The 18204-nt window shown below is 46.0% G+C and overlaps 1 protein-coding gene across 4 annotated transcripts in view; it reads left to right on the top strand.

The window, feature by feature from the left end:
* The window catches only part of LOC121857417 (phosphatase and actin regulator 2-like), a 205382-nt gene that overhangs the window by 29791 nt on the left and 157387 nt on the right, over positions 1 to 18204 (top strand). Inside the window, exon 1 of one of the 4 annotated variants that reach the window (XM_042353469.1) lies at positions 2386 to 2764. The exons of the other annotated variants lie outside the window; for them this stretch is intronic. Coding sequence (XP_042209403.1) covers positions 2713 to 2764 — 52 coding nt within the window. The 5' untranslated portion in view covers positions 2386 to 2712. Of the gene's footprint in view, positions 1 to 2385; positions 2765 to 18204 lie in introns of those variants that run through there. 4 annotated transcript variants of the gene reach the window in all.

Consider the following 18204-nt stretch of genomic DNA (forward strand, 5'->3'; position numbering starts at 1 on the left):
AAGGGGTGTAGTAGTGATAGGGGGGTGATGATAGTAGAGATAGGGAGGGTGGAAGTAGTGATAAGGGAGAAGGGGAGGAGGAGTGGGGGTGGGGGTAAGGGAGAGTGGTAGCCGTTGACACATTCAAAAACCTCGTCTCTATCTTTCAGTTGAACGACGGACACGAGCGGGGTACATTACATTGTCCGTCGGGTCTTATATAGTGCAACGTGAAGGAACAAAAAAACCTACTCTACCTCCCTCGCCTCTCCTTCCCTCACTCCTCCTTCCCTCACTCCTACAATGCCAGGTACAGACAGACACACTGGTACGACGCGATACGGTACGATATATATATGTCTTAGTCACACTCTTTTAGTCGTGGTGTTTTAGTGAGTGTTGTTGGTCGACTCGCAGGCAAGTCACGACCGCTACGTGCTCACGCAAACACCACCTCCGTCGCCTCGCATTCTTGGGTTAGTTGGTTGGGGAGGTTTGGTTGGGGAGGTTTGGTTGGGGAGGTTTGGTTGGGAAGGTTTGGTTGGGGAGGTTTGGTTGGGGAGGTTTGGTTGGGGAGGTTTGGTTGGGGAGATTTGGTTGGGGAGGTTTGGTTGGGGAGGTTTGGTTGGGGAGGTTTGGTTGCAGTGGCGGTACTATCGGACGGGGAGGGGGTGATGGGGATAATAATAATAATAATTAACAGTATTGAAGGAACATGGCAGCTTGGAGGCTGAAAATATACAGTTACATAATTGGTGAATGAGTCTCTTGATTGACGAATAATATACAAGTACCATAAGTGATACAGTTATGACTAGGTGGGGAGAAGGTCATACTACAGGGCATTTCAACATAGTGACAGTGCACAAAGGTGAGATTGGCTGGGAGGGAACACACTGATTGATTACGAGTTGATTATTTTTACAATGGTTGGGACTGGGCTGTTCTTATAGTGATCAGTTCGTGCTCGTATGGGCTGGATGCGGTTGTGGTATCGAGTAGCAATTCTCGGGCGAGGGATCTCAGGTGGTAGTAGGAGCCGGTGTCGAGGATGATGCAGAAGCTTCTCACCAAATTTGCAGATGAGGTCGTGGTGATGGTCAGTGAGAGTCGAAAGGGTCAGTGTGTTGAGCGCCTCTTGATATGTGGAGTAGGAAGGGAGAGAATAATCTTGCATGCCTCTTTTGCACTTTTCTAGGTGTTTACGTTGTGTGGCATTTAGGGAGGAAGACCAGGTAGGGAGGCATAGGTGAGCTTGGGGAGTATGAATGTTGTGTAAATACTGAGGAGCTCGTGTGTGTGTGTGTGTGTGTGTGTGTGTGTGTGTGTGTGTGTGTGTGTGTGTGTGTGTGTGTGTGTGTGTGTGTGTGTGTGTTGCGTCTAGAGGTATGGGTTGCGTTTATCGACAGTTGCCACACCCATATGACGTCAGGGTTAGAGGTGTGTGTGTGTGTGTGTGTGTGTGTGTGTGTGTGTGTGTGTGTGTGCGTGTGCGTGTGTGTGTGTGTTTGTGCGTGTGTGTGTGTGTTTGTTGAATAAAACATTGAGCTCGCTGACCCACGCCAGGCACACACAGGTACGTTGCCGTCATTCAAGGCGAAACATGAACCTTGTTTTTGTGTGATTGGACAGACAGACAGACAAACAGACAGACACAGACAGACACAGACAGACAGACAGGATCGAGGCCATCGTTGACTCCTGGGTGGCACCTCTGATTGGCACACTCTGGCACCTTGGCAACGTACCTATAGTGTTGTTCTTGCTTGGCACTAATTGGCACCCTGTGATTGGTAGATAAAGTGACTGTGTAGTAGACTGTCACTATTAACTGGCCTCTCACGCGCACACGCTCGCTCACGTCCCAGTATAACGTAAAGCGGTCGATATACAAGTAACAGACACGAATTAATCACGTGTTGGCAACTCTGATTCGTGTTGCCATTTTTTTAGTTTATTTATTTATATTATTTTATTTAAGCGTATTAATGGCAACCTTTGATACCTGTTGCCATACGCATTTTTATTCACTCAGACTACTAATGGCAACGCAGATACACATGGCAACCAAGAAAAGCGTTGCCAATCAAATTCTCAATTACATATTCTCTGGTGAGCATTGGCAACGATTAAGTGTTGCCATTTAAGCGGTATTTTATAATATTCGTAAATAACTAAAATAATAATAATAATTGTAATTTGGGTTTTTATAAATTACAGGTTATATTTTTTTAGGATTTTGTTAATATTTTGTTTTATTGAAGGAATTGTTTACCTCCCATAAGACGTGTTAAAGGCTAATCAAATCCCTCGTTTATGTAACCTTGATCTATTTCTTTACATTGATGGATTTAACTGAAAAATTCGTTTATGTAACCCGGATCTGTCTTTACAGTGCTGGATTTAACTGAAAAATTCGTTTATGTGACCCAAATTTAACAAGGGAAACCCAAATCTCGTTAACGTGACACGGATTGAAAGTGAAGTTATTACTGGATTAACCTACCTTACTTAACATGGATTTAACATTGAAAGAAAGGATTAATGTATCTTCCTCAACGTGGATTTAACACTGAAAGAAAGACTGTAAACCGGATTTAACAGTGAAAGAAAGACTGTGAACCGGATTTAACAGTGAAAGAAAGACTGTAAACCGGATTTAACAGTGAAAGAAAGACTGTAAACCGGATTTTTTTGACTTGGGTGTACATCAAGCGTGAGTTTGTCTTAACCATGTCACCTCCAGCCAGACTCAGCTTGTATCTTGTGGAGGAACGACAGAAAGGTGAGTTTACCTGTGGTTTAATGTGGTTTACCTGTGGTTTACCTGTGGTTTAATGTGGTTTACCTGTGGTTTACCTGTGGTTTAATGTGGTTTACCTGTGGTTTACCTGTGGTTTAATGTGGTTTACCTGTGGTTTATCTGTGGTTTACCTGTGGTTTACCTGTGGGTTAATGTGGTTTACCTGTGGTTTACCTGTGGTTTAATGTGGTTTACCTGTGGTTTACCTGTGGGTTAATGTGGTTTACCTGTGGTTTATCTGTGGTTTACCTGTGGTTTACCTATGGGTTAATGTGGTTTACCTGTGGTTTACCTATGTGGTTTTACCTGTGGGTTAATATGGTTTACCTGTGGTTTATCTGTGGTTTACTGTGGTTTACCTGTGGGTTAATGTGGTTTACCTGTGGTTTATCTTGTGGTTTACCTGTGGTTTACTGGGTTTAATGTGGTTTACCTGTGGTTTTGCTGTGGGTTAATGTGGTTTGCCTGTGGTTTTACCTGTAGCCAGGTTAATGTGGTTTTACCTGTAGATTTTTTAATATACTTTTTAGATTATTATGGTTTTACTTGGTTAATGTGGTTTACTTGGTTTAATGTGGTTTACTTGGTTTAATGTGGTTTACTTGGTTTAATGTGGTTTACCTGTGTTTTATTGGGGTTACCTGTGGTTTAATGTGGTTTACCTGATGTACTGGGGTTTACTTGGTTTACTGGGGTTTACCTGGTTTAATGGGGTTACCTGTGTTTTGCTAGGGTTACCTGTGGTTTAATGTGGTTTACCTGATGTTGTACTGGGGTTTACTTGGTTTACTGGGGTTTACCTGGTTTAATATACCTGTTGTTTACTAGGTGTACCTGTGGGTTACCTGGTTACGTGTAGTGTACCTGGGGTTTACCTGGGGTGTACCTGGGGTTTACCTGGGGTGTACCTGGGGTTTACCTGGGGTGTACCTGGGGTTTACCTGGGGTGTCGTCTTGATTGTTGTCTTTATAAAGTATTAAATATATTAGTGTCTACAATACACACAGAGACATACATACATACACAGACACGGACTCACACACACACACACACACACACACACACACACACACACACGCACAGGGAGAGAGTAATGAGCTGTAATGAAGGAGATGGTAAGGAGGGTCTTCTTGCCTGCCATTATGACTCACTCTTCTCTCCCTTCATTCCTTCTTTCATTCCTTTTCCTTCTTTCATTCCTTCTTTCATTCCTTTTCCTTCTTTCATTCCTTCTTTCATTCCTTTTATTCTTTCTTTCGTTCGTCTGTTCATTTTCCTTTCTCTCTTCATTCCTTCCTTCTTTCGTCTGTTCTTTCATTCCTTCATTCCTTCTTTCTTTCGTATGTTCATTAATTCCTTTCTCTCTCCCTCCTTCCTTCCTTCCTTCCTTCCTTCCTTCCTTATTCTCTCATATCATTTATTTTTTTTGTAAGTATCATTTCTCTCTCTCTTCTTTATCTTATCTCTTCTCTCTCTCCCTCATGCATTAGGAGAGACAGAAAGAGAGAAGAGAAGAAGAGAGAGAGAGAGAGAGAATATATACTTATAACGTAAATTTGTGTCAGTTTGTGTCTGTGTGTATATATAAGATGTATATGTGTCTGCCTATTTCTGTGTGTGTGTGTGTGTGTGTGTGTGTGTGTGTGTGTGTGTGTGTGTGTGTGTGTGTGTGTGTGTGTGTGTGATCCAATTATGCGTTACGTACTGTTGGTATTCTGGACATAAGTGAACACGGTGTGAAAGATGTGAAGGAATGAAGGAACATGGTGTGAAGGAATGAAGGAACACGGTGTGAAGGAATGAAGGAACATGGTGTGAAGGAATGAAGGAACATGGTGTGAAGGAATGAAGGAACACGGTGTGAAGGAATGAAGGAACACGGTGTGAAGGAATGAAGGAACACGGTGTGAAGGAATGAAGGAACACGGTGTGAAGGAATGAAGGAACATGGTGTGAAGGAATGAAGGAACATGGTGTGAAGGAATGAAGGAACACGGTGTGAAGGAATGAAGGAACACGGTGTGAAGGAATGAAGGAACACGGTGTGAAGGAATGAAGGAACATGGTGTGAAGGAATGAACATGGTGTGAAGGAATGAAGGAACATGGTGTGAAGGAATGAAGGAACATGGTGTGAAGGAATGAAGGAACACGGTGTAAGGAATGAAGGAACACGGTGTGAAGGAATGAAGGAACATGGTGTGAAGGAATGAAGGAACATGGTGTGAAGGAATGAAGGAACACGGTGTGAAAGAAGCGAAACTGATTGGCTGGTCAAGCTAAATCCAATATGGCGACGAAATTACACTGAGACTCTACCTTAACTAGACACGTGAGAAAGATTTTGAGAAGGATTTAGACGTATCATGGAGAAGGTAGGAGGAGGGGGAGGAAGATAGGGGAGGAAGAGGAAGATAGGAGGAGAGGAGGAAGATAGGAGGAGGAGGAGGAAGATAGGAGGTGAAAGAGGAAGATAGGAGGAGAGGAGGAGGAAGGTAGGAGGTGAAAGAGGAAGATAAGAGGTGAAGAGGAAGAGAGGAGGAGGAGGAGGAAGATAGGGGGAGGAGGGAGGAAGATGGAAATTAGGATTAAAGTTAATATTTGATAAAGTTTTTGAAGAAGACGAAGAAAAGTGTGAGAAAATAAAATTCTCTCTCTCTCTCTCTCTCTCACCGGTGTATAGTGGCGGCCAAGGGATTATAGTGACACACACACACACACGCACGCACACACACACACCCCCTCTGAATTAATATAACCCCCCTCCCCACCCAGCACTCTGCCCCTGTGCAGTGCCATAACGGTTATGTTTGTTTGTGGGATGGCGGTGTTTGTTTGTTTGTTTGTTTGTTTGTTTGTTTGTCCCTCCCTGTATTGACTGAAGACCTACCTGTCGGGCCTATTAGTGGTGAACAGGTAATAGTTTTGTTGTTGTGTGTGTGTAAGGTCACGAGGGGTATTAATAGTTCGCGGTAGTTTGGGTGACGTGAGAGACAAAAAAGTTATAATTTGTCTTCAGATTCTCAAAAGTTTCCCAAGTTAAAAATATTTTCTCTTAACTCCATGAGGGGAGATACGCCTTACTGAGTTACTATAGAGTCTTAGTGTAATTTGGACGCCATGTTGGCACTCATAACCTAACGTAACCTAACCTAACCTAACCAACCTAACCTAACCCAACCTAACCTAACGTAACCCAACTTAACCCAACGTAACCTAACCTGCTTTGTTAGTACGTTCTCTTGTGTCTAGTTAAAGGGTCACGTCATAACAGTGCCATCATGTTAGGGGTGGTGACGTTATAACAGTGCCATCAGTGCCAGGTGGTGACGTTATAACTGTCATCAGTGCCAGGTGGTGACGTTATAACAGTGCCATCAGTGCCAGGTGGTGACGTTATAACTGTCATCAGTGCCAGGTGGTGACGTTATAACAGTACCATCAGTGCCAGGTGGTGACGTTATAACAGTGCCATCAGTGCCAGGTGGTGACGTTATAACAGTAATTATCAGTGCGGTGACGTTATAACAGTGCCATCAGTGCCAGGTGGTGACGTTATAACAGTACCATCAGTGCCAGTGGTGACGTTATAACTGTCATCAGTGCCAGGTGGTGACGTTATAACGTCATCAGTGCCAGGTGGTGACGGTGCCATCAGTGCGGTGGTGACGTTATAGTACCATCAGTGCCAGGTGGTGACGTTATAACAGTGCCATCAGTGCCAGGTGGTGACGTTATAACAGTACCATCAGTGCCAGGTGGTGACGTTATAACAGTGCCATCAGTGCCAGGTGGTGACGTTGTAACAGTACCATCAGTGCCAGGTGGTGACGTTATAACAGTCATCAGTGCCAGGTGGTGACGTTATAACTGCCATCAGTGCCAGGTGGTGACGTTATAACAGTACCATCAGTGCCAGGTGGTGACGTTATAACAGTACCATCAGTGCCAGGTGGTGACGTTATAACAGTGCCATCAGTGCCAGGTGGTGACGTTATAACAGTACCGTCAGTGCCAGGTGGTGACGTCATAACAGTGCCATCAGTGCCAGGTGGTGACGTTATAACAGTGCCATCAGTGCCAGGTGGTGACGTTATAACAGTCATCAGTGCCAGGTGGTGACGTTATAACAGTACCATCAGTGCCAGGTGACGTAATAACAGTCATCAGTGCCAGGTGGTGACGTTATAACAGTCATCAGTGCCAGGTGGTGACGTTATAACAGTACCATCAGTGCCAGGTGGTGACGCTATAACAGTGCCATCAGTGCCAGGTGGTGACGTTATAACAGTGCCATCAGTGCCAGGTGGTGACGTTATAACAGTGCCATCAGTGCCAGGTGGTGACGTTATAACAGTGATCAGTGCCATCAGTGCCAGGTGGTGACGTTATAACAGTGCCATCAGTGCCAGGTGGTGACGTTATAACAGTGCCATCAGTGTCAGGTGGTGCGTTATAACAGTGCCATCAGTGCCAGGTGGTGACGTTATAACGGCCATCAGTGCCAGGTGGTGACGTTATAACAGTGCCATCAGTGCCAGGTGGTGACGTTATAACAGTGCATCAGTGTCACGTTATGCAGTGTGACGTTATAACAGTCATCAGTGCCAGGTGGTGACGTTATAACGTCATCAGTGCCAGGTGGTGACGTTATAACGCCAGGTGGTCATGTCCACGTGGTGACGTTATAACAGTGCCATCAGTGCCAGGTGGTGACGTTATACGTAACCATCAGTGCCAGGTGGTGACGTTATAACAGTGCCATCAGTGCCAGGTGGTGACGTTATAACAGTGCCATCAGTGCCAGGTGGTGACGTGCCATCAGTGCCAGGTGGTGACGTTATAACAGTGCCATCAGTGCCAGGTGGTGACGTTATAACAGTGTCATCAGTGCCAGGTGGTGACGTTATAACAGTGCCATCAGTGCCAGGTGGTGACGTTATAACAGTGCCATCAGTGTCAGGTGGTGACGTTACAACAGTGCCATCAGTGCCAGGTGGTGACGTTATAACAGTGCCATCAGTGCCAGGTGGTGACGTTATAACAGTGCCATCAGTGCCAGGTGGTGACGTTATAACAGTGTCATCAGTGCCAGGTGGTGACGTTATAACAGTGCCATCAGTGCCAGGTGGTGACGTTATAACAGTGCCATCAGTGCCAGGTGGTGACGTTATGACATTATCAGTGCCAGGTGGTGACGTTATAACAGTGCCATCAGTGCCAGGTGGTGACGTTATGCATTGCCAGGTGGTGACGTTATAACAGTACCATCAGTGCCAGGTGGTGACGTTATGACAGTGCCATCAGTGCCAGGTGGTGACGTTATAACAGTGCCATCAGTGCCAGGTGGTGACGTTATAACAGTGCCATCAGTGCCAGGTGGTGACGTTATAACAGTGCCATCAGTGCCAGGTGGTGACGTTATAACAGTGCCATCAGTGCCAGGTGGTGACGTTATAACAGTGCCATCGCCAGGTGGTGACGTTATAACAGTGCCATCAGTGCCAGGTGGTGACGTCAGTAACAGTGCCATCAGTGCCAGGTGGTGACGTTATAACAGTGCCATCAGTGCCAGGGTGACGTTATAACAGTGCCATCAGTGCCAGGTGGTGACGTTATAACAGTGCCATCAGTGCCAGGTGGTGACGTTATAACAGTGCCATCAGTGCCAGGTGGTGACGTTATAATAGTGCCATCAGTGCCAGGTGGTGACGTTATAACAGTGCCATCAGTGCCAGGTGGTGACGTTATAACTGTCATCAGTGCCAGGTGGTGACAGGAGGTACAGTTGGGTGAGTGAGTCGAGAGGTTGACAGGAGTGATCGATACTGTCTGGCCTGTGTGTGTGTGTGTGTGTGTGTCAAGAGATTCAGATTTACCCCATAGAGAGAAATTTTTTTGTCTTCATCACCTGACCTACATTCTGTTATTCATTAAATGGATACCAGTGTATGTATGTATGTATGTATGTATGTATGTATGTATGTATGTATGTATGTATTAAAAAGGTTTATATATATTTAAAAGTATCTACAAAACATATCCCAAGGTCGGAAGGAGCTATAACATCCCAACTTGGAATATATATCCATTCTGGTTACCCTTATAACTAGTATAATTATGGAATCAACAGGTCAAAGGTCAAGGTTAGAATGTCAGGGTCTTGAGATGAAAATTATACTGCAGTGCCAAGCATGAGTTGGCATTTTCCTCGAGTGCAGTGGCGACGTTAGGAGCAGTTAAATTGCCTTGTTAGTGGGCGTGTTAAATGATTACCCCCTGAGATAATTATACTTGATTAGGTAATTAGGTCTAGGGTTGATGATTATGGTGCCAGTGGGATTTGTGGGGTAATTAGGAACTTGAGGGAGTAACACGTGGCACTATGGCACCATAAGAGTAACCAGTGGCACTGTATGGCACCATAAGAGTATTAAATGGCACTGTATGGCACCATAAGTAAAAAGTGGCACTGTATAACACCATAAGAGTAACAAGTGGCACTGTATGGCACCATAAGAGTAACGAGCGACACTATGGCACCACAAGAGTAACAAGTGGCACTGTATGGCACCAACAGGGCAGTAATTGGCACTGTAAGGGAAGGAAGTGGTAATTGTGGGCGCACTGAGTCATAGGGCGGCTGTCTGGCCTTATCGATCCTATCCTCTGTGGTGAAGCTTGTGCTGTGGTGAAGCTTCTGTTGTGGTGAAGCTTGTGCTGTGGTAAAGCTTCTGGTGTGGTGAAGCTTCTGGTGTGGTGAAGCTTGTGCTGTGGTGAAGCTTCTGGTGTGGTGAAGCTTGTGCTGTGGTGAAGCTTCTGTTGTGGTGAAGCTTGTGCTGTGGTGAAGCTTCTGTTGTGGTGAAGCTTGTGCTGTGGTAAAGCTTCTGGTGTGGTGAAGCTTTTGCCGTGGTGAAGCTTGTGCTGTGGTGAAGCTTGTGCTGTGGTGAAGCTTCTGGTGTGGTGAAACTTCTGGTGTGCTGAAGCTTCTGCTGTGGTGAAGCTTCTGGTGTGGTGAAGCTTCTTATGCTGTGTTAAAGCTTTAATTATTGTGTTAAAATTTCTTCTGCTTTAAAGCTTCTCTTGTGTTAAAGCTTCTCCTACTGTGTTGATTAAAGCTTATGTTGCATTGATTAAAGCTTCTGCTGTGTTGAAGCTTCTCCTGCTGTGTTGATTAAGCTTCTCCTGCTGTGTTGATTAAGCTTCTCCTGCCGTGTTGAAGCCTCTCCCGTGGGTGAGTGAGAGGGCGGAGGTGAGTGACAGGTGACCTTGCTATAAATAGGCTCCATACTACCCGCCTCCTGTCACTTGACTATCGGGAGTCGAACCCTGGGTACTGTCGGCTGGTTGGCGAGGGGTGAGTCCCAACACCGCGCGTATAAATTAGTAATGGAAGTGAAATATCGCCCTACTGGAAATCGAACCCGGGAACTGATGCACTGGGTTCGACTTGATGTACCTGGAGGTTCTACTGGGTTCACTTTTTTGTTCGAATCTGGAGGTGATAGTTACGGGTACTAGGGTTCGAATCCCTATGTGGATGTTGCAATGGTCTGGTTGTGTTTATTTGTTTATCCCATCCCTCTCCCCCCCCCTCCCCCCCGAACCTCCCCCATCTCCGAACCCCTCCTCCCCATCTCCCATCTCCCGAACCCCCTCCTCTCCCCATCTCTCCGAACCCCTCCTCCTCTGTTGCTTTGTCGAGTCACACACACACACACACACACACACACACACACACACACACACACACACACACACACACGTTGTCTCGTTGATGTATATACCGCTGTCTTGTACCGCCTCAAGGGGTATATACCTGCTCTTACCCGTTGTCTGTCGCCTTCCCTGCTGCTACTTCTCCTGCTACTGCTGCTGCCACTCCCAGCAGGGTGGTGAGGTGCGTGTCTCCAGGTGGCAGTGACCTGTGTAGAGGGTGTGACGGTCGATAACGTCTGCCCACAGTTGATGTGTTCGCCTCCACCTACCTACCCACCCTACCTACCCACCCTACCTACCCACCCTACCCACCCTACCTACCCACCCTACCCACCCTACCTACCCACCCACCCTCCCTCTCACATGTGGTGCAGGTGTTTGGTCTCTGGTGATTGGTATGTGGCCTCTGGTGACAGATGTCTGACCTCTTGTAACAGGTGTGAGGCCTCTAGTAGCAGTTGTGAGGCATCTAAGGACAGGGATAGCCTCTGGTAACAGGTGTGAGGTCTCCAGCAACAGGTGTGAGGCCACTAGTATCAGGTGTGAGGCATCTAAGGACAGGTGTAGCTTCTGATAACAGGTGTGAGGCCTCCAGCAACAGGTGTGAGGCTTCTGATAACAGGGTGAGATGTATAGTCAATCAAATCAAGATGTGAACCAAAACAGGACAAGGAAAATACAAGACCAGGACAGGTTAGGTTAGGTTAGGTTAGGACAGGATTCTCAGGTGATCGTTCTTCAAAGTTGATCTCATCTGATTAGCTCCTCTTACTTTGGCATAACTCCACCCACTTCGACGTAGATTCTGTTACTCCCACTGCAACATAGCTCCTCCCTTTGCAACATAACTCCGCCTGCTCGGACGTAACTCCTCCCATTCCGACGTAGCTCCTCCCATTCCGACGTAGATCCTTCCACTCCGACATAGCTCCTCCCACTCCGTCGTAGCTCCACCCACTTCAATATAAACTCCTCCCAATCCGACAACTCCTCCCACTCCGACATAGCTCCTCCCACTCCGTCGTAGCTCCACCCACTTCAATATAATCTCCTCGCAATTTGATTGGTTGTAAACTCTGTGGGCGGTGTTGGCTGTTAACTGGACGGGATTGGCTGTTAACTAAGTGGGAGGGGCAGGCTGTTAACTAAGTGAGAGGGGTAGGCTGTTAACTCAATGGGCGGGGCATGGGAATCCCTATGTACGTAATTGGCGGAAACGAAAGCTTTAAGACTGATCCGATTCCTATTTATATTTCCCATTAAAAATAAAAAATTAAAACCTATTAGACCAATTTTCAAGACACTTTATTCACGTGTATACATCAATGTGCTAAGTCAGTGTGGGTTAAAGTTTGTCGGTCATAATTGGACAAAAGGTCAAGGTGAGAATGTCAAAAAAGGTCACGTCAAAAACTACCCCCAAGTGCTTCAAGAAAGGTCAAAAACGTCCCCAAGTGCCTCAAGAAAGGTCAAAAACGTCCCCAAGTGCCTCAAGAAAGGTCAAAAACGTCCCCAAGTGCCTCAAGAAAGGTCAAAAACGTCCCCAAGTGCCCTTTTTTTTACACACATTGCCAAGTAACACTAGAGCAGGCAGACAAACAGACAGACAGACAGAGACAGACAGACAGACAGACAGACAGAAGACAGACGAAGCAGACAGACAGACAGACAGACAGACGGACAGACAGACAGAGAGACAGACAGACAGACAGACAGACAGAGAGACAGACACGTATGGATGATCAAGAAACAGATGACCTCGGCCAAGCGGATGCAGGAGTAATGTGCAATGGTATGATAAAAAAAAGCAACATTTTCTCAATATCTTTAATTTCCTGGCCAGCTCGTTCCACCTCAGGGAGAGAGAGAGAGACCCCTTTGATGATGGTCTAACCCTCTGACGATGATTTAACCCTTTGGCGACGATGGTTTAACCCTTTGGCGACGATAATTTACCCCTTTGATGATACTTTAACCCTTTGACAACAATAATTTACCCCTTTGATGATGCTACAACCCTTTGACAACGTTGGCATTTGGTCTTCCTTCGTTAATTATTCACAGGTGGGTTGTTACTCATGCTTAAAGCTGACGTCACGGGTTAGGTAGCGCCTGGTCAACTGGGCCCCATGAGTCCTAACGGGCCCCTGATGTTATTATCGGGGAATAGATGACATTTAACACACACACACAGAGTAGGAACACCACCCATGCCACACTATCACCACCACCTGGGCCACACTACCACCATCTGGGCTACTATCATCACCTGGGCCACACTATATCACCTGGGCCACACTACCTTCACTTGAGCCACTACCACCACCTGGGCCACACTACCATCACCTGGTCCACTATCATCACCTGGGCCACACTACCCTCACCTGGGCCACACACCCATCACCTGGGCCACACTATCACCACCTGGGCCCACACTACCACCTGGGCCACACCACCAGCGGACACGTTAAAGGGGCTGTGTTGGTGGGTCGTTGCCCTCTGTGTATGTTGACGCTTCGAGGACTTGGTAAACCAAACCTAACCAAACCTAACCAAACTAACCCTAACCCAACCTAACCTAACCCTAGCAAACCTAACAAACCCTAACTAACCTAACCCTAACCAAACCCTAACCAAACCTAACCTAACCTAACCTAACCTAACCTAACCTAACCAAACCAAACCAAACTTGACATTAGCTTAAATCAAGGTTGTATTGAATGAAGTAATTATGAACAAGTTAAATTCGTTAATGTTAAATTAGGATTCTTACCTTCAGTGTGAATTGTCAGGGTTAGGTTAGGTTAGGTTAATTAATTCCGGTTTATCTTATGGAGGATATACCAGTCAATTTTGTGTGATTGTGATTGGGGAAAGACTGGTTCATTGTTTGTGACTGGGGAAAGACTGGTTCATTGTTTGTGACTGGTAGAAGACTGGTCATTTATAACTGGTAGAAGACTGGTTAGGTTAGGTTAGGTTAATTAATTCCGGTTTATCTTATGGAGGATATACCAGTCAATTTTGTGTGACTGTGATTGGGGAGACTGGTTCATTGTTTGTGACTGGTAGAAGACTGTCATTGTTGACTGGTAGAAGTGTCATTTATAACTGGTAGAAGACTGGTTCATTTTTGTGACTGGTAGAAGCTGGTCATTTATAACTGGTAGAAGACTGTTCATTTTTGACTGGTGAAGACTGGTCATTTATAATGGTAGAAGACTGGTTCATTGTTTGTACTGGAGAAGACTGGTTCATTGTTTGACTGGGAGATTATTGTTTGACTGGTAGCTTTATAACTGGTAGAAAAAATGACTGAACAATATACCTCGATTTTCACTTACTTACAGCTTAATAAATCTACCCGATGAAAACACCTGATTTCAGATTTTATAAAAGATTTGATTTAATTTAGATTTCATTTATTTATAAAAGATAATTTATAAATTTTAAAAATATTTCAATTTAAAGATTTGATTTAAGATGATTTACAAAGATTTAGATTTCCAAATTTAATTTTAAATATTTAGATTTCTAAAATATTTAGTTAATAAAGATTAGATTTTAAAAATATCAGATTTTATAATAGTAATGATTTCGTATTGGGAAAAATCTGTTTGCTGTTTTTTTATGATTTTTTTGTTTAATTGTATTTTATGATTTTTTTTCTTTCTATTAAAACTATAAAATGAAACTAATTTGCAGTAAACGTCCAGGTAATGGAATAATTCAATATACTGTATAGTGTGCATATGTTCTCACCTCACCCCTCCAACTCTCCGCCCCTCCTTATTCCATTTCCTTCATCCCTCCCATCCTCCTCCCTTCACCGCCCCCTCAAAAAAATTATATTTGTTTGATTGTTTTGAAATATTCGCCTCGGGAATATTGTAATATCCAGTTGTCGTATATTTGGTTAGTCAAGGTTAGGGTTTGGTTAGGATTAGGTTAGGGTTAGTTTTGTTAGGTTAAGGTTTGAGGTTAGGTTTGTAGGTTAGGTTTGGTTCAATTAGGTTAAAGTTTGGTAGTTAGGTTAAGGTGTAGAATGTGTGTGTGTGTGTGTGTGTGTGTGTGTGTGTGTGTGTGTACCTGCCCTTGAACAGATCAGTAAACAAAAACAATGTAACAGTCTCGCTTCAGCCCAACACTGACGAGACTTCAACACCTGGCTGCCCGTCAGGGTGTGTGGTAGGTGTGGGACGCTGACTTTGTTTACACCTGAGACACACCTGTAGGGAGGGGGAGGTTACATATAAAGCCTGGAGGGGAAGGAGGGTGGTGGGGGGGGTCACATCTAGGGCCAGAGGAGGGGGGGAGGGGAGGAGGAGGGGGAGGGAGGGGAGAGGAGGGGAGGAGGAGGGAGGGGGAAGGAGGAGGGGGACAAACACCGAGGAGAGGGGAGGAAGAGAGAAATTGGAGGGGGGGGGGGGTGAGACAGTGGAGAGAATATCCTCGAACAGGAAAGTGAGAGGGGGAAGTAGGTGGAGATAAGAGAATCCCTTCCTTCCTTCCTTCCTTCTTCCTTCCTTCCTTCCTTCTTTCTTCCTTCCTTCCTTCCTTGTTTTCCTTCCTTCCTTCCTTCCTTCTTTCTTTCTTCCTTCCTTCCTTCCTTCCTTGTTTTCCTTCCTTCCTTGTTTTCATTCCTTCTTTCCTTCTTCCTTCCTTCCTTCCTTCCTTGTTTTCCTTCCTGCCTTGTTTTCATTCCTTCTTTCCTTCCTTGTTTTCCTTCCTTCCTTCTTGTGGTAATAAGGGTGTGTTATTATGGGGTGCGTTTGAGTGTGTGGGATGAATGCACTTTAGCTTATCGTCATTTCATCCATCTTAGCTGAGGGAATTTTAGCAGAATTTCCCCTGGGTTGACTTCGCTACTCCAGACAGCTATCAACTGACAGTCTCTTCCTGTGAGCGGTGAAACGTGATAGGTCAAGACGTGACCCTTTGACCCGTCACACACACACACACACACCAGGTCAAGATGGGTCACACATAGTTTCTGGCATCACAATTTTGACTTGGCAACTCCCAGCGGTTCTAAACCTACCCACCCCCCCTCACCACCAATTACTATCATCACCATCACTGCTACCACCACCAGCACCACCACCACACCACAACTACCACCATCACCACCACCACAACAACAACTACCACCACCGCCACAACAGCTACCACCGCCACAACAGCTACCACCATCACCACCACCACCACCACCACCACCACCACCACCACCACCACCACCACCACCACAAACTACCACCATCACCACCACCACCACCACACCACCACCACCACCCACCACCACCACCACTAATACCACCACCACCACCACCACCACTAATACAACTACACCACCACCACCACCACAACAACAACAACAACAACTACCACCATCACCACCACCACAACCACAACCACCACAACCACCACCACCACAACTACCACCATCACCACCACCACAACAACAACTACCACCACCGCCACAACAGCTACCACCATCACCACCACCACCACCACCACAACCAATAATCACCACCACCACCACCACCACAACCACCATCACCACACCACCACCACCACCACAACCACCATCACCACCACCACCACCACCACCACCACCACAACCACAACCACCACCACCACCACCACCACCACCACCACCACCACCACAACCACCATCACCACCCACCACCACCACCACCACCACCACCACCACCACCACCACCAAACCACCATCACCACCACCACCACCACCACAAACCACAATCACCACCACCACCACCACCACCACAACCACCATCACCACCACCACCACCACAACCACCATCACCACCACACCACCACCACCACACCACACCACCACACCACCACCACCACCACCACCACCACCACAACTACCACCACTACCACCATCACTTCAGGATAATAAAAGCCATACAGATATATGAGTATTTACTGTGGTAATTACGCCCATAAAAGCTAATCACAGTACCTACCTCACGTTCTCACCTGTCTTGTTAAGCGTAATGGTCCCTAGGCCTACCACCACCACCACCACTATCACTACCACTACCACTATCACCACTACTACCATGTTCACCACCAATACTACTAATACCACAATCACCACAACCAGTACCACAATCACCATCTTCAGAATCACCACTACCACAATTACTACTACTACCACAATCACCACCTCTACCACCCCTACCACCACCACTACCACCCCTACCACCCCACTACCACCACTACCACCCCTACCACAATGCCCAACACTGACATTATGAAGTATAATAAACTGTAAGATAATCCTCGTGAACTGGATATAAATTAGTTTATTGTGGCCTAATTATACAGAGTTATACCTTCATGGCCGTGGACTGTGTTGTGGCAGGCAGGGGAAGGACTTCTTCTCTTCCACCTGTGCCTCCTCCCTCCTTCCACCTGTGCCTCTTCCTCCTCCTCCTCTTCCTCTTCTTCCTCCTCCTCTTCTTCCACCTCTGCCTCTTCCTCCTCCTCCTCCTCCTCTCTTCCTCACCTCTGCCTCTTCCTCCTCCTCCTCCTCTTCTTCCTCCCTCTTCTTCCACCTCTGCCTTCCTCCTCCCTCTTCTTCCACTCCTGCCTTCCTCCTCCTCCCTACTCCTCCTCTCCTCCTCCTCTCTTCTTCTTCCTCTTCCTCCTCCTCCTCCTCCTCCTTTCTTACTCCTCCTCCTCCGGAAAGATGGAAATTAGTGTCTTGAAGGTAAAAGTTTCCCCCCCGGGCAGCCATTGTTGTTTTTGTCTGTGACGTCATAAAGGCGGGCAGCCAGTGAGGCGTATCCACCAACCACCATCCCGGGCGAGCAACCCCATTGGCTGATAACCCCTTCACTACCCCCTCTCTCCCCTTCACCCATTGACCTCCAGCCACGTTGATTGGTTAAAAAAAATGAAATATATTCCCGCGACGTTGTTTCAGCTGGCGATGTCCTTTGATTGGATGTTTATCGATTTTTTTTCTTCTTCTTCGGGAAGGTATTCGCTTCAGGTGGCGGATCTGTTCGCTGATTGGCTCTTACTGTATTTTTTTCCCCCCGCGTGTATTGGTCCAGGGTCCGACTCTGCTTACTGATTGGCTGTTTTATTTTTCCTGTTAATTTGGTTTAAACTGACGGTCCCTGCTTGCTGATTGGCTGACCGGCTCATTACCTAATTTATGCTCCACCTTGACTAATAATTCCTTCACTCTTTATCAACCTAACCTAATCTAACCAACCTAACCTAATCTAATCCAACCCAACCTAACTCTAACCTAACCTAACCTAACATTTTTCCGCCTATTTTATATAAACAACTCGTCTCATCTTCCCCATTGCTAATAAGGATGTTTCTTTCATTGGCTAAAAAGAGTCGTCCCATTCATCCAATTGGCTAACAAAGAGAAGTCCTATTCATCCCATTGGCTAACAAAGAAGTCCCATTCATCCCATTGGCTGAGTCGTCCTATTCATCCCATTGGCTACAAAATCATCCCTTCATCCCATTGGCTAACAAAGAAAGTCCTATTCATCCCATTTAACAAAATCATCCTTTCATCCCATTGGCTAACAAATAGAAGTCCCATTCATCCCATTGCAACAGAGTCATCCCATTCATCCCATTGGCTAACAAAGAAGTCCCATTCATCCCATTGGCTAACAGTCATCCCATTCATCCCATACAAA

Source organism: Homarus americanus, unplaced genomic scaffold, assembly GCF_018991925.1.
Source record: "Homarus americanus isolate GMGI-L3 unplaced genomic scaffold, GMGI_Hamer_2.0 scaffold6875, whole genome shotgun sequence".
In the NCBI taxonomy this organism is placed as follows: domain Eukaryota; kingdom Metazoa; phylum Arthropoda; class Malacostraca; order Decapoda; family Nephropidae; genus Homarus; species Homarus americanus.